Source organism: Camelus ferus, chromosome 32, assembly GCF_009834535.1.
Source record: "Camelus ferus isolate YT-003-E chromosome 32, BCGSAC_Cfer_1.0, whole genome shotgun sequence".
Classification (NCBI taxonomy): Eukaryota; Metazoa; Chordata; class Mammalia; order Artiodactyla; family Camelidae; genus Camelus; species Camelus ferus.
In genome coordinates, this window is record NC_045727.1 from 22,217,892 (window position 1) to 22,233,695 (window position 15,804).

At 53.8% G+C, this 15,804-nt stretch overlaps 1 protein-coding gene across 1 annotated transcript; it reads right to left on the reverse strand.

Moving 5' to 3' along the window:
- Window positions 1–11,576: 11,576 nt before the first annotated feature.
- Window positions 11,577–13,756, reverse strand: FZD10 (frizzled class receptor 10). Its single transcript, XM_032471538.1, has one exon. The coding sequence runs from the start codon at window positions 13,503–13,505 to the stop codon at window positions 11,760–11,762; it is 1,746 nt and encodes a 581-aa protein (XP_032327429.1). The 5' UTR covers window positions 13,506–13,756; the 3' UTR covers window positions 11,577–11,759.
- Window positions 13,757–15,804: the final 2,048 nt, after the last annotated feature.

Consider the following 15,804-nt stretch of genomic DNA (forward strand, 5'->3'; position numbering starts at 1 on the left):
AGCATGAGAGTATCCATTTTTGGGTGTCCAGGGGCAGGGAAGTAATTTGGTTTATTTATTTATTTTTTAATGGAGGGACTAGGGATTGAACCCAGGACCTCCTGCATGCTAAGCGCGGGCTCTGCCACTGAGCTGTACCTTGCCCCGCCCCCGAGAGTATCCATTTTTAATAACAGTGAGATTTTTAAAGTTTAAGAAAAAAAATAGCGTGTTTGTGTCTTTGCAGTCCCAAGTCATTAACTATTTCCCAGGAATATTGTCTTCAGCAGAAATCCCCACACCCCTATTTTTACGTTCGGATACCCTCTCAATCTTGTGGCTTCTGCTTCTCTGCTCCTAAGCCAAGCGGGAGGATGTCCACTCGCAAGCAAATATGAAGGCGCAAATCTCCCAACAGCAGGTGAAAGCAAGGCCACGTAGTCATTCTCTGATACAGCCCTGAGTTTAATGAGCTTTCTACTTCCTGGAGTCTTGATCTAAATAAGAAACACACTGAAAGCCATAAAAGCAACGGTCCTTTCTTTGAAATCTCAATTAAAACCAACACAAATCAAGAACGCTTAGCGTCCCCATCCAGGACCATCTTTCAGGAAGGGGAAAAAAGAAAACAGCAACAAAAAAGACTTGGTGACTAAAATTAGAACCGCCCCCTCTGTCTGCAATTCCTCTGCCATTTTATGTAAAAATAAATAAATCTTACAAACCAGGATGTCCTGAGCTAGGACTCCGGTACCTCCACCATCTCAAAATCAATTTTCAAATGTTTTCAGGTCGGGCAAAATGCCAGAACGTGTTTTGACATGATTCTTCCCCCCTTAATTTATAACCTCTGTGTATCTGCAAGGAAATTCAACCCTTATGTTGCTGATTCCTTTACACTTAACTCATCAAGCACTGCCCTCTAAGAGGCATTTGATGTTCAGGGACTAGAGGCCCTTTTTTATGAAGCCTTTTAAACCTGTTCCCCCTTAGGAACAGGAAGCCAGAGTTTTTTTTTTTCTTCCAGAAGTAAACAAATTCAGCCCACAAAAAATGTCCCTCAGCGGCCTGGTGACCAGACCCGGAGTCCTCAGTGGCCCCAGATCTGTCAGCACGCTTGACAGCATCACTCCTTTGCAGCCTCATTCAAGGACAAAACCTTTGGTTAAAAGTCAGCACCCCACAAAAGATAGGGCCAGCCGAAGGCGGACAGGAAGGAGGGAACCCTTCCGCCTAGAGACGACTTGGGTTGCAATTTAGGACGTGGAAAGAAGACGGGGGAGTCCACGGCAGGAGGTGGGAGGGGGCTGTTTCTTTGAGAATGTGGCTGGTGCCCTGTCTCCCGGTGCGGTCAAGATGGCCACAGGGTCCCTGCCCTCCTCCTACTGAGAGGCGGAGACTCAGCTCCTGGTCCTTGGACCTGTGTGGTCCCTGCCGCTTCCCCGTCAGGTGGAACACGGTGTGCGGTGTGCCCGGGCAGCCTCTGCGCCCCGTCTCAGAATGCAGGCTCTGTCTAACCCACCCATCTACATTGCCTGCCTGCCTACCTACCTACCTACCTACCTAAAAATCTTCTATCTGCGTAATACATGTTTATTGCCAAAAACTGAAATTGAGAAGCTACAAAGGAGAAGGTAAAGATTACCCAGAAATCGTGCCAGGCATGGATAACCACTGCGGACATCTCACGCCTTTCCAGGTATGGACGCACCCTTTACAGGAAGTGAACTGTCCCTGCGCAGAACGTGTCCCATAACTTGCTTTGCCAACGGACAACAGGGTTAATATGCAAAATGTTCAACAGCCCACGTGGCGCCGACATGGGCCAATCGGAAGGCACGCCAGACGCGCACACCCGGAGGGTTGTCCTGGCCCCTCCCGGCTGATGGCAGCGGGCTGAGTGACACGGCTGGCCATGCCCATGTTCATAACACGGCTCTACGTAATTACTTTAACAACTACGTAAGATCCTAAGGACCTGCTGTAACCGAACAGTCAGCCAGCCGGTGCACATGTAGGTTGTTCTCAACTTTCAACACATTTAATGGAAGTTGAATTGTTGGGTCAGAGGGGGTATATATATAGTAAAGATGTTGGGGACCCACTGCATTTGTGCTTTAGCGAGGATGTCTAGTTACCTCCCCACCGGTGTGATATGGGGGGCCCACTGCTCCCCACCCAAGCCAAATCTAGGTATTAACAGCCTCAGGGAGGCGAAAAAAAGTATCGATCTATCAGGCAAAAATAATCATGTTTTGACACAAGTACCCTTTGATTACCATGAGTGAGGTTACATTCTTTCCACGGGTTCATGGCTGGTTAGTATTTCTTCTGTGTGACTTGCCCGTGCACAGACCCAGCGGGAAACAACCATTTTTGCCTTTTAATTTTGCTGATGGAGATTGTGCGTTTTTAAAATGTTTATTAACTTATTTTTTTGCCATGCAGAATTTTTTAATTTTTATGTAGTCAAATCACAATTTTTTAACGCCTTTATTATGGAATGATTCCTGTACAGTAAACTACACGTATTTCAGATGCACACTTTGATGAATTTTGATAGATGTGCACACCCATGAAACCACCCCCACGCTCAAGACAGCGAACATTTCCATCCCTCCCTCAACAGGTGCACATTTCAAGTTCCCCATTTACCCCTTCCCACCCACTTTAACCCCTCGTAACCATGATTTTAAAAAATAGTTTTGTCTTCGACGTCATACTAACAAGACTCTTTCTTGGTAAGTTTATGGCAAGTATTCACCAACCTTTTCTTTCTGCCGAATGAAGAGTTTAGAGAACGTTTTTCCCTGGGTGGTAGTATTACTTTTACATGTAAATCTTTTAACAATCCAAATGCATTTTGATAAAAGGCGTGAGACAGACACTGTAATAGAAAAGGTTCCCCCAATCTAAACCAAGCCGCAACACCAGTGGTGCAATAATCCGTTCTGTCCCATTTGTTTGAGATACAGCTCCAAGTTCATCGGCAGTTCTTTCTGGACATTAGATTTTGTCCCATTAATTTGTCTGTTTTAACGTTTATCCCTGTGCTGTTTCGGTTACTGTAGATTTATCGTGCACTTTACTATCTGATAGATTATGCCTTTTTCCCACCCCTCTTACAGGGTTTTCCCCCGTTGGGTATTTGCTCAAGTATGACGGATTTAATATCGTTTTGTAGAGTTCCCCAAAAATACAGATTTAAAAACTGGAATTGCATTGCATTTAGGAATTAATTTGGGGGACATTGACATATTACCAGGTACATGGTTTAATTTTTTTCAATTATTTATGCTTTTTAGTAACGTAGCAACGTTTTCTTCCAAAGGGCTTGCACATTCTGAACTTTATTTCTAAGCAGTTTACCTATGCTTTTTGAAGGTATTGCAAGGGTGGTTTTTTATTTTCTCTATATTTTTAACTGGTTATTGCTAAGACATAGGGAAGCTATAGATTTTTGTAGATTTGTTTTGTCCAGGTGCCCTGATCAGTTCTATTTGACTCTCATCAATTGCTTTTTTTGGGTAATTCTCCTTTCCATTGCATCAGCTGCAAATAATGACATTTGCTGATGGTTTTACCTTCTCTCGCTTCTTTTTGTCTTACTGCATCGTGTAGCACGGCCAGGTTCATGCAGAATCAGACTTAACAGCCTTGCTCTGTTCCATCTTTAATAAAAATGCTTCTAGTGTCCCACTATGATGTATAAGGTTTGCTGTGGGCCTCTAACGTGTCCCACACCGTGACGTCCTTGTTAGACCATTCCTGGAGAATGGTATCCACCTGTGGGCACCTTCCTTAGCAAGAATTTAGACCAAGGTAAACATGCTCTGTGGACAGTCAGCAGAGGGTAACCAACTCAGGCAACAGTTCTCAGAATCAAAATAGGGGCAGGGTGCACGGAATACCCAGCCTCGAAGATGCAAGGTGTTTTCATATGGAAAATGAATCTGATGTGTTACAGGAGGACCAGCTGGTAAAAGCAGAGAGAACAGGAACTGATCATAAGGAAGCAGGATTTAACTCGATATGACATGTCTGAAAATTGAGGGCTAGTCCAGGACAGGACACCCAGGTGGTGGTACCCAAGATGGGTCCATGTATTAGTCAGGAATAACAGACTTCAGAAGGTAGCCATTCGGAGGTCATGGTAGGGCCAGGAGAGTCAGCAGCACCTGCCTCACCTGGGAGCTTGTTACGAATGCAGAATTTCAGGTCCCGCCCAGGCCTATTGAATCAAGATCTGCCGCTGAGTGAGAGCTCCAGGTGATTTGTATGCATGTGAAGGTTTGAGATGCGCTAGACTAGTTGGTTCTATGAAATATATTTTCCTACAAGTCGCGTAAGACCAAACTTGCTGACACCCAGCAAACATAGGCTGTTAATTACCTGGAATAAGAAGAAGCCTGGAGGTGGAGTAGCTCAGTGAAGTCGTCACAAAAGTGGCTCTTTCTTGTTTTGCACCTGCCATCCTGGGAGTGTTGGCTTTACTAGCGAGTTTACTGCCTCGTGGTCACAAGATGGTTGCAACAGCTCCACATACAACTTTCACACTCCACATTCTGTGCGGGGAAACAACAGGCTTCGTCGACATCTGGCTTTTTATCATGAAGGAAAATCTTTCCTTGAGTCTTCCCTGAACCCCCATCTGCACAGTCCTATTCTCCTATCCCACCAGGAGAATATACCTTACATCTCACTGACTGGCGTGAGTGACAGGCACACCCGTAATCCAGTGGGATTGTTTTACCTAATTTAATAATTTTGGGTCATCCCCTGGGAATTGTGGGGACATCCTGCCTTGGCAAGTATAAACCCTTTAGAGGGGGAGAGGTGGGTTGAAAATAGAAACAATACATCTAACTTTGTTTGCTATCTCTTCCTCTCTCCGTTTTTTCTCTCTAATACCCTCTGTTTACCCAGTGTGACTTGGTACTCTGCACATGGCTGCATAACGGGTTTTATTGATTGGAAAAAAAAATGGTTGTAATCAGGACACCCAGCAAAGAATGGCAAATTTTATAACTGACCTTTCTCAATCCTTCATATTGTTTCTTTTTGGTCTCTGTAGACCTGTGTCACCATTACAGCAAATTAGAATCACAACTTCCTCATAATCTCTCTCATGTTCCCTTTACTCTATGCCATGCGTGGATTTTATTTTCTGAATCCTTGAAGTCCTGTTAAGGAATAAAAAAAAAAAAAAAACAATATTCCAACCAGCCTAAACTATTTCTGAATTCAGTGCAAATGGAAGCCTCCTGCCCTGAGCCTGGAACCCGGTGAAATCTGCATGATGCTGACTCGGCTTCGGGAACGTGGCTTCAGATGAGCCGCAGGAGCAAAAGCAGCTTGCAGATGAAGACTTCTACTCAAAGCCAACAAAATGCAAGTGTTTTATGAGAGGGGCGGCCCCGGAAGGTACACAGGTGCTACTCTGCCCTGGGGTGAGTGAGGCAGGAGGGCGGCCCCAACCCCAGTGCTTGTCACTGCTGATCAAAGCCGGCACCTCCACCTCGCCACCGCCGTCTCCCACCTTTTAAAGCGGACGCTGATTTATTGTCTGTCAGGGTTGATGACTTTGTAGTTCTGCCTAAAATACTAAAACATTGTTAGGATAAGTCTTTAAGGGTTTTTTTCCTTTTTTTTTTTTTTAGTGCAAATAGTCCAGAAAATGGGACAAAGTGCCCCCTTTGAGGACATCTGTTGTGAGAGACCCCCCAAGAGCATCCGCTCCCATCCTCACAGCAACCCGCGAAGCCCCTGACTGCAAAAGCTCCTTTGGGTGGGATGGGGGTGGGTATGTTCCAAGCGGGGATGTTGTGAATCCCTTCCTATAGACTGAAGCCCCCCCAGATGCGAGCCTGGTACCAAAAAAAAAAAAATGTCATGATAACAAAGCGAAACTCGGTGACTTTGGAAAAGTCCGACTGGGCCGCGGCCATTGTGAAGATCTAACAGCGTCATCTTCGCAGGGGTGGGACTGTTGAAGTCCCCGATGACGGCCGCTCACCTCTGCCACTGAAACTGATTCTTTGCAGATTTCAAAAGCGTCTCCGTCCCTCCTCCCTCCAGCTTGGCCTTCACACTCTTAATAAAACATTAAAAAATACCCCACACTATGTCGCCGGAGCATGTTCAGAGAGCTTCCCTGAAGGCTGGCCCTTTCCGTCCATCTCCATATTACAGCCATCTTTGTCCATTTGCGTACAGAGGTGTCTGCGCATGAGGTCTGGTTCCCCGGGAAGGAGGCTGTGATGTGATTGTGTTCAAAGAGAAAGACAGAGAATATTTTCCACCGCAGTAGAGGCACTGGGCCTGCCTTTTAAACTTGACAGATCAGCGGGTATCCTGTGGAAACTGAACACGGTATTGGAAAAAGTGTTTCTCTAAGGAAAAAAAAAAAAAAAACCTCATTCTCTTTAAAGATCATTACTCATTAGCATGCTGGGTTGAATTTTCTGGGGGAGGGGCAAAAAACATAATAGTAGCTCGCATCTATTAAGCCTAGCTCAGTGCCCACAGCCTGCAAAGAGCTTTCCACGTATGGTTTCACTTCAGCTCCTGTCCCCTAGGCGGTGGTGAGGAACAGACAGATTAATCCGTACAGCGCTATTAAAACAGTCGGGCACCTAGGGAGCGACAGCCCAGTGAGGGGCGCCACTATCACCCCCGTTCGGCAGACGAAGAGATGGAGGATGGAATAAATGTGCAGCAGCCTGCCCAAGACAAAGCAACGCCCAGGGGCCCGGGCCAGACCGGCCCCCGAGCATCGTGGGGACGAGATGTGCTCAGCCCTGTGCGCGGCGTCCCAGCTCCCCGTCCTTCACGTGTGGGATGCCAGTCTGCGCTCCCATCTGCTGTTCTTTCCCGTCTTTCTCGCTCTCCTTTTTAAGAAAAGAATGTGGGATTCGGGATAAAATCTGTTGCCTCGAGAATACATCTCAATTTTTTTGTTTTCTGGTTTTCGGCCTTGAAGCAGCCTCTCTGTAGGTGAGAGAATTAACGGACGCCCACCTGTGGGGCCCGGGCTCACTTTGCCTGGGTGGCCCAAGGGCTAAGCTAAGGAGACAGAGTTGTGTGCCCTGGGCAGGGGCGGGGAGAGAGAGGGGTCTCCGGCCCTCACCCTCCTGACTTCCCCCTTGTCTTTGTCTGGGTCACAGATTTTGGCTCTGGATGAGCCCAGCAACGTGATCTCCTTTAGTCCTTTCACAATAAAACTGAGGCACCCGAGTGGCTGAGTGAGCGCTCAGTCAAGGTGCCCTCTGCACCTCCTCGGAGGCCCCCACCCAACGCACCGACCAGTTCTCCAGCCGTGACCACTTCCAGACACCCACCTGTGCGCCCGCCCCCCCATGGCCCCCGTCACAGCCTGCAGACTGACCTCGACCACCAGGAGGAATCAGGGACCCCCAAACACAAACTGCCTACACTCCACCAACCCCCTCGGCTCCGCCTCCCTCCTCGTCTATTTCCTCCCGGGTCCCCCAGCCCGTGTGGTCCCCCCTGACCGTCCAGTCCCTCTCACTCCCTCTCGACATGAAGTCAACCCGCTGCCTCGACCTTCGGGGGGCCTCTCGGTCGCCCCTGCGTTCTCACCCCCTCGGCCCCATCCTCAGCTCATTCTCCGGGCTGCTGCAGAAGGACGGCGTGTCACACGCTCCCCGCTCCTGCTCGCCCACGCTGAAGCGGAGCTTTGCACTTTGCCAACATGCTCTTGTGCGTCTTTTGCTTGGAGCAAAGGCATGGCGTCCTGCTGTGGGGATGAGATGATTTCATCCACGCCAAGTCCTCAGAACCGCCGAGACAGGGAGGGGGACCTGGCGGGCAGACCGACAGGCTCGGAGCCGCACGGCCGGGGTTCACATTCCGGACTACGGACCCCTGTGGCCTTCGGCAAGTGGCTTGACGTCTCTGTGCTCTAATGTCCTCATCTGTCATCCGAGGGTTGACACTAGCACCACCCAACTGGTTAGACAATTGAATGAACATGTGGCAAGTGCTTCACATGCTAGCTGGTCTAAAATGCTTAGCTCTCACTCACTCACTCACTCACTCATTCAACGCTGGGCCAGAAGCTGTCATCAGACTGCCGGGCTCCTAGCCCACCTCTGATTACCTGCTGTGTGACGCTGGGAGTTTATGTAACCTCTCTGTGCCTCAGGGTCTTATAAAGTGGGGCTGACAGGGGCACCTACCTGAATGGATTGTCGTGAGAATTAAATCTGTCCAGCACTCAGCACCCAGGAAGTGCTCTGAAGGGCTCCCCACAACTATGACTGTTACTGTTTTAATTGTTGTCAATGTCATTGCGACTCCAAGGTGGCCTGCTGGAAGCCGGGCACGGTCGGGGGTCTTCGTGGAGTTTCCTGTCCCCTGTCTGTAACTCCTGACCCAGCCATCACCACGTCCCTGCAACCTCACCACGCCGCAAAATTACACGTGTTGAATCTTCCGCCTTCTGGGAATTCTGAGCCACCTTTGGGATGCCTCCCTGACTCAGAATAGAAGTGCACAGAAGCTGTGTCATGGCCAAGCCCCCGGTACACCTGCGCAGGTCTCCTGTACCAGGCTGCGACCTTCTCGAAGCCAAGGGCTGGGTGCTGCTTCTCCATTTCCCCAGCCCTGGCTTACAGTAGGTGGTGAGTAGCTGGCTGCTGGCTGAATAAAGGAAGGAAGGAGGGAAGGAGGGGTGGAAGGAAGGAAGGATAGAGGGAGGGAAGGAAGGAAGGAAGGAAGGAAGGGCAATGGACAGCAGCGTGACCTTGGCTAATCACCTTCTTTGAGCTTCCTCTGACTACAACCTCACTACTCAGACCTGCCACCCAATACAGGTTCCCGTGCTTCTGGAGCTAAGGCCGTGGCCTCCGCGATGCTGAGAAACCTCCACGCTGAGACAGTCAGCCATGCCTTAGGAATGAATCCTGCCTTGAGCCAGAGCATTCCGGAGCGGGCGGGCAGCTGTGGCCGCCTTCTACCTTGTAGGTCTACAGGCTGCTCCTGCAACTCACCTGTCGTAGGTGACCCGGAGTCAGCTTTGTCCCAGAGAGAGTGCAGTGTACTTAGGAATCTCTGCCGCTACCACTTAGGAGACCAGACGCCCTGGTGGAGCAGGCCCAGCCACAGGACGAATTCCACTGACCTTTGTAAACGAGGCCGCTGTAGTTTTGGGGGTGGAGCCACACTGAAACCCATCCCCACCCATAGCAAAGGCTCTCACGTGTGCCCCTAAACTCGGGTTCCTCGGGACCACCGTCTGAAGCCTCCGCACCGAACACGAGCAGACCCAACACCGCTGACGGGCCCAGTGACTTCGGAACTGAGTGTTTTGGGCTGGCACCCACCTCAGACACCCACAGCGGTGCCCTGACAGTTACCTTTCTCGACTTTTCCAAGCTCTGTTTCAAACACATCATTGTTGTTTTTTCTAAGAGTTACAAAAAGGGAACATTACATGTGTACGTGCACACGCACGTGAATACCTCGACAGTCTTTTCCAGGGGCTGGGCGGGAACAACCAACAAATAGGTTGTTATTTGGGGGCATTTTTTAAACTTTTCTCCCCCTTTTTAATGCACTGAAGGCTATTCTGGATGCTTCTTCTACTTACTTGGCCTGCCTGGTTGGTGTTTCTGGAACTTGGTGCTAAGCCACCCAAGCTCCCCGCCTGGGGATCCCACCCCTTTCCCCTCAGAAGACGACCTGCACCAGTGCCCAGTTCTCACGCTGCCAACGCAGGGAGGGTCTGGGTCGTCAGGCCTGGCTCCTCGACACCATCTCTAGGAAGCAGGCCGCCCTACCTGCAGGCTTCTGCGTATCATTAGTGAGTGCGGAATAAATGCTCAAAATTAAGAGCGCCCTTGTTCGGGTTGCAGTTTGGCATCAGCGTGATTCACGGATGGCCCGAGCTGGTCCATCTGATTCCCACGGCAGCAGAACCAGACTGTGCCCTTGGATCCCTCTGTGCCTCCGACCCGCTGAACCCGGGCCTACCTCCTCAAGCCTTCACAGCTGTACCACTGCGACGGCAGACGCAGGAGAAAAGTCAAGTGCAGTGAAGTGCAAAGCTGATTAACTTCTCCTCCTAATGACGCGACGCCCCCACCGCCCGCCACCTTCCTCAACAGACATTTTTATTTCGTCCAGACCTACAGTCTGTTTTGTAAATACGTCCAGGAGTTGCTGCAAAGCCAGCACACTTTGGACCGGTAGTCTGCAGTTCTATCTGGGTACCATTTGACCTCAATAGGTCACCTGAACCCTACTTTGATTTAATTCTCCTAATTGGCTGGGTCCAGTCTCCAGAGAGATTCCCAGAGCTTGTCCAGGCACAGGAGTGTATCCAGGCTCAGTAGCCAAGATGCTTCCTGAGGAACTGGGCTACAAGCAGGTCCTCGCATCCTGCCACCGAGAGGCAGAGACAACTTCCAACCTCACCCAGTCTTGCAGGTAATTCCTCTGCAACTCGAAATTCGGTCATCCTGCCAACATTGGAATCTCTGCCCCTCTGCCATTTCATACAGATGACCAGTGATCTGTAGAGAGAGACGCATAGGCGGGATTTGCTTGAAAAGCAAACAGAGGGAGAAAGTTTTCCCTATTCTGCCCCCCGCCCAGAGAAGGGGACCCTCACAACACACAAGGGACCAGCACCAAACTAAAGAACATACTTTATTTTTAATAAAATACTGGAGCATGAAAAATAGTGTATATTACAAATAGACACCAGCAGGGTGACCCTTTCCTGGCATTTCCTGGGAAGGAGGATAAACTCAGGGTTTGTAGACTGCTTCTCGGGGCCATTCAGGGAAACCATTTGTTTAATAATAGAAAGAGTCAGTAAGCCCTTTGGGCACCTTTGAATGATCCTTCTCCCCTCTCACCACCCCCCTCGCCTTTCCACAAATCGGTTCCAATGTGTATTGGCTTGGTTTCCATTAAAAAGCCACAAACTGTAACACTGAAGAGGTTCCGAGGGCTGGGTCTCTGAGTTCTTTTGTTAGGAGATTTCTTTTGTTGTCTTTATGTGCAGCAAAATACTTGTTTCTCTTTTTATTTTCATGGAAAGGGGGGTGGGAAATGTATTGCACACCGTTTGCGTTCACCAGCATTAGGCCTGGGGGAACGTGTCTACCTTGGAGAAGGAGCATGTGTGGAGGCCAGAGGCCGGGGTCTGTTCTAAGTGGCTCCGAGTCCACTGGACTGTGCTGAGTTGTCACGCTGTCTCTTTCTTCCTGTTTGCACAGAAGTTGCTGTCTGGCAGGCGGCCTTCCTGAGGGCGGGCCCCTGGGACGGCTGGCTCGCTGCAAAGGGACCCATCTGCCTGCCTCTCTCTCTTTGCAGCTGAGCAGAGGCTCTCCAATTTGCAAAGAACTTATCTCCTCTCTGATTTGTAAATGGATAGCAAAGCCAACTCAAACACACAGATGTATATTTATGGAAGGTCCTAAACAAAAGTTTTCTTCTGGGGCCTGAATCAACTACTTCACCACAAATTAGTTACACAAGAGGCTACTTAGCTGGAGAGCTCTCCTTCAGGGAAAACAGAACAAAGCAAAAACCTTTAAGTACATTTTTTTTTAACTTTCAGTGTATCACAGCATCCTGAATTTCAGGGTAAAGACTTTTTTTTTTTTTTACGTTTATTTAAAAAAAAAAACAAACAACCAAAACAAGCAAGCAGGCAACCAACGAAGAGAAGCACCGTGTTTTGGCTCTGGCCGCCACTGTATCCTCTCCGGGGAAGTTTTCCACCCCTGCCTTCCCCGCAAGCCCCTTCACACACAGGTGGGAGGCTGGGCGGGGATTTCGTATTTCCCGAGACGGGTTTTGGGAGGATGCTGGGCTTTTTTGTAAATCCCGCTGTTGGTGATCACGCTGGCCGGTTTCCGTCGGCTCTTCTTCTTGAACCTGCGGCTGCAAACACTCTGCCAGGACTGCAGAGTCTTGGATGTCCAGATCCACATGCCGCTGGTGATGCCCACCACCAGCAACATGAAGACCTTCACCATGAAGATCTCCACCGCGGGGATGGAGGCGGCCATCAGACAGTCCAGGTTTTTGGTCTGGTTGTTCATTTTGCACTCGTGCTGCGTGGCCAGGACCTTCCAGTACTCCACGTTGAGGCGTTCGTAAAAGTAGCAGGCAATCACACAGGTGGCCGGCACCGTGTAGAGTACGGAGAAGACCCCGATCCTCACCATGAGCTTCTCGAGTTTGTCCGTGTTCTCCCCACCCGTCTTCATCACCCTCCGGATGTGGAAAAGGGCCACAAAGCCCGAGAGAATAAAGGAAGTGCCGATGATGAGGTAACAGGCCAGCGGGATGAGGACGAAGCCGGTGAGGGCGTTGACGTCCATGCTGCCCACGTAGCAGACGCCGGTCAGCTCGTCCCCCGCCACCCTGCGCATCACCAGGATCAGGATGGTCTTCACGGCGGGGATGGCCCAGGCCGCCAGGTGGAAGTAGCTGCTGTTGGCCTCAATGGCCTCGTGGCCCCACTTCTTGCCCGCAGCCAGGAACCAGGTGAGCGTCAGGATCACCCACCACAGGGAGCTGGCCATTCCGAAGTAGTAGAGGACCAGGAAGACCAGGGTGCAGCCCGTGCTCTCCAGGCCCTCCTGGATGACATAGAGCTGTCCGCTGTCCCGGTCGCAGGCGATGCTCTCGGCGCCCGCAAAGAGGCGGATGATGTAGCCCACGGAGTAGACGCAGTAGCACATGGAGAGGAAGATGATGGGGCGCTCGGGGTACCTGAAGCGCGCCGGGTCGATGAGGAAGGTGAGCACGGTGAAGGCGCTGGAGAAGAAGCAGAGCACGGACCAGACGGCCAGCCAGACCACGGCGAAGTGCTTGTCGTCGCGGCTCCAGTAGACGTCCACGCCCGGCGTGCAGAGCGGCGCGCACGCTGCGCTCTTCTCCACGTGGTGGAACTTGCCCGGGTTGTCGCAGCCCGCGCGCCCCGGCGCCCCGTCCTTCAGCTGGTGCTCCTGCGCGCTGTGGGGCCGCTGCGGCCTGAAGAGCGGCGGGAACATGCCCGAGCCCCGCGCGGGCTCGTCCGAGCCGTTGTTGGGCGCCTCCATGCACAGGTAATTGGGGTCGTTCTTGTTGGGGAGTTTGCTGCAGTCCAGGGAGTCGGGCCACTTGAAGTTGAACTGCTCCATGATCGGGGAGCACTTGAGCCGGGCCTGCTCGCACATGACCCGGCAGGCGGGGATGGGGGTGGAGACTTGCTCGGTGCACATGGGCGCGTACAGGGAGCACAGGAAGAAGCGGAGGTGGCCGTGGCAGCCGTACTCCACCAGCGGCGCGAACTCGTGCAGCTGGATGGCGGCCTCGCGCTGGTTCTCGTGGCCCATCAGGTTGGGCATGCGGGTCATGTTGTAGCCGATGTCCTTGCACATCGGGATCTCGATGGGCTGGCACTTGCCGTCGCCCGGACGCTCCATGTCCATGGAGCTGATGGCGGCGCACGAGCCCATCACCTGCAGGACCAGCCACAGGCGGGGGCCCGGGCGCTGCATGCTGGCGTCCGAGGCGCCCTAGCGGGGAGGTCCGCTGCCCTCAGCGCCGCCGCTGCCGGGCTCGGGCTGCTGGCCCCGGCTCCTCGTCCCTGCTCGGGCCCCCGCCCATGCCCGCCCAGCCCGGCTCCAGCGGTGCGCAGAGCGCCTCCCCGGCCCTGCTCTCCGCGCGCGGCCTCCGCCGAGGTGGGGGAGCCGCGGAGGAGAGGAGCAAAGTTTGCGAACAATACCGGGAGGCGAGAGGGGCCCGGAGCTCTCGGCGCGAGGCCCGGCGCCGGCTGCAACTCACTGCCGCGGCAAACTTTGGCCTCTCGTGGGAGCGCGCGGCGGCGCGGCTGGGGAGGGCGGCGCGGCGGGCGGCGCGGCGGGCGGGCGCGCGGCGGTGGCCTGCGGCTCGCGGCGGCTCCGCCCTCTCCGCGCCGGCCCCGGCCCGGCCCGGCCCGGCCCGCAGCTGTTCCGAGGTCTGGTCCCGAGCTGAGCCGGCTCGCGAAAAGGCAAAGGGGGAAAAAGCAGAGCGCTGACAGGCCCCGCCCCCTGGCCGCGCGCCCCGCCCCGCCGCCGCTTTGCATGAGAAAGCCGAGCCCCCGGCGGCCCGCCCCGGCCCACAGCCCCCGGCCCCCGGCCCCCGGCCCCCGGCCCCCGTCCCGCCGCCCTCCCGCGTCCGTCCCTCCCGCCGCTCCTTCGCCCTCTCCGCCGGCCTCCAACTTGGCCTCTCGCTGCCTCCCCGCCTGCGCCCCCTGTCCCTGGGGTCCCCTGGGATCGTCCCCGGCCCCCCAAGGGCGCCGGGGTTACCGGGAGTTCGGAGAATGGCCGAAGGAGGGGGTTGGGCTGGTCCGCCGCAGGGGCCGGGGGCGCATCTCCCCTGCTTTTTATGGTGGGTCCCGGGCGGAGGGCGCTTTCAAAGCGAGGTGGGATTTGCGTTTTATGGCCTTGGCCATAAAGTGGCCCCTTAGCTTGTAAACCTGCCCGCATCTTCCCGAGGCTGCAGAGTTACCAGGCCTGCGTCGGGGCTCCGGCCCCGGGGAGGGGTGCTCTCTGAAATTTCAAAGGGAAGAGCCGAGGGCGGGTGGGGTGGGGAGGGGCTCTGGGAACCCAGATTTCAGGGCCGCTCCTCGGAGGTCTCCGCCAAGAAGGCGGGGAGGGGCAGGGGCGGGAAGCTTCCTGGGACTCTCAGGTCCCACCCCCACCCCCCCTCGGGAAGTGGGGACTCGGTTTGTGGGCCAGTGCCCCCCGCCCCCGGTGAAGCCGCGGAGTCGAGGGGCCTCGCGCCAGGCAGGGCTGGTGATTTCTTCTAGGCGGCGGAGTTTATTTATTATAGGAAGTCATTCGCTTGTCGGGTATTTATATTATTTGGCGAGTGATTTGCCGGGCCTGCTCCCTCCTTGGCTACAGACCCTGGGATGCTGCGGAATTGGCGGTGGGAGGTGGGAGGGCGCTGAGTCAGCTTGCCCCGAGGGTCCCCAACGCCCGGGGGAGGGGGAGGCGCCCATGCCTCTCTGTTTTCATTAAAAGGGGGGAAGGAGCGTCCTGGCTCAGCGTCCTTAGATCACCCCCCTTGGATGGGGCCAGTTCGTCATAAAGTCACTTGGAACACCACGCCCCCCTCCCCCCGTGGCGGCTGTGCGCGGTGGGCGCCCACACCCGTGGCTCACCTCCAAAGAGCTTGCACCACGCTTCACCTGGCTTCCGGTATTAACCCTTCAATAAACAGTACCCCTAGGAGGCGGCCGGGTCTCTCTCCTCTTAGACGCCTTCCGAGGTCAGGATCCTTTAAAGGTTTGCTGGAACTCCCAGGATCACGCATAGAGGGGGCACTCGGAGGACGTTCCCGGGCGGGAGGAGCGGGCGCGGCGCGCAGAGGCCTCTCTTTCTGAGGCTAACACTGGAGAGGTGTGCGGTGTGCACAGACGTCCCTGGGAATCGGTGCTGGGCCCTCTCAGCCTGGCCGCCTTCCCAGGGCTTCGCAGGCGCCGCAGACGCTGCGGGCTTCCCAGCTATTTCCCGGAAGCGCCCCGGGAGGAAGCTGCTGTCAGACACTCGCCCCTGGGACGCCTTCTGTGAGCGGTGGCGGAAGTGGGGCACTTCCCCTGAGAGAGAACTCACGTACCCACTTCTTCCTCCCACCCATCCATCCACCCACCCACCCAGCGAAGGAGGAGAGGAGGCTAGGACGCGCCTGGCCCAGAATCAGGGTCCCTGGATCTGGGTGTGAGACGGTGGAGGAGGTTGGGGCGAGGAAGAAAGTGGAGGGAAATGTGGTGCAGGCAGATGCCAGCGCAGCCGGAACCGCCTTCAGCTGGGA

What these genes read in the sequence shown, in the direction of transcription:
- FZD10 (XM_032471538.1), bottom strand. Translation starts at nt 13,505, where the DNA reads ATGCAGCGCCCGGGCCCCCGCCTGTGGCTGGTCCTGCAGGTGATGGGC.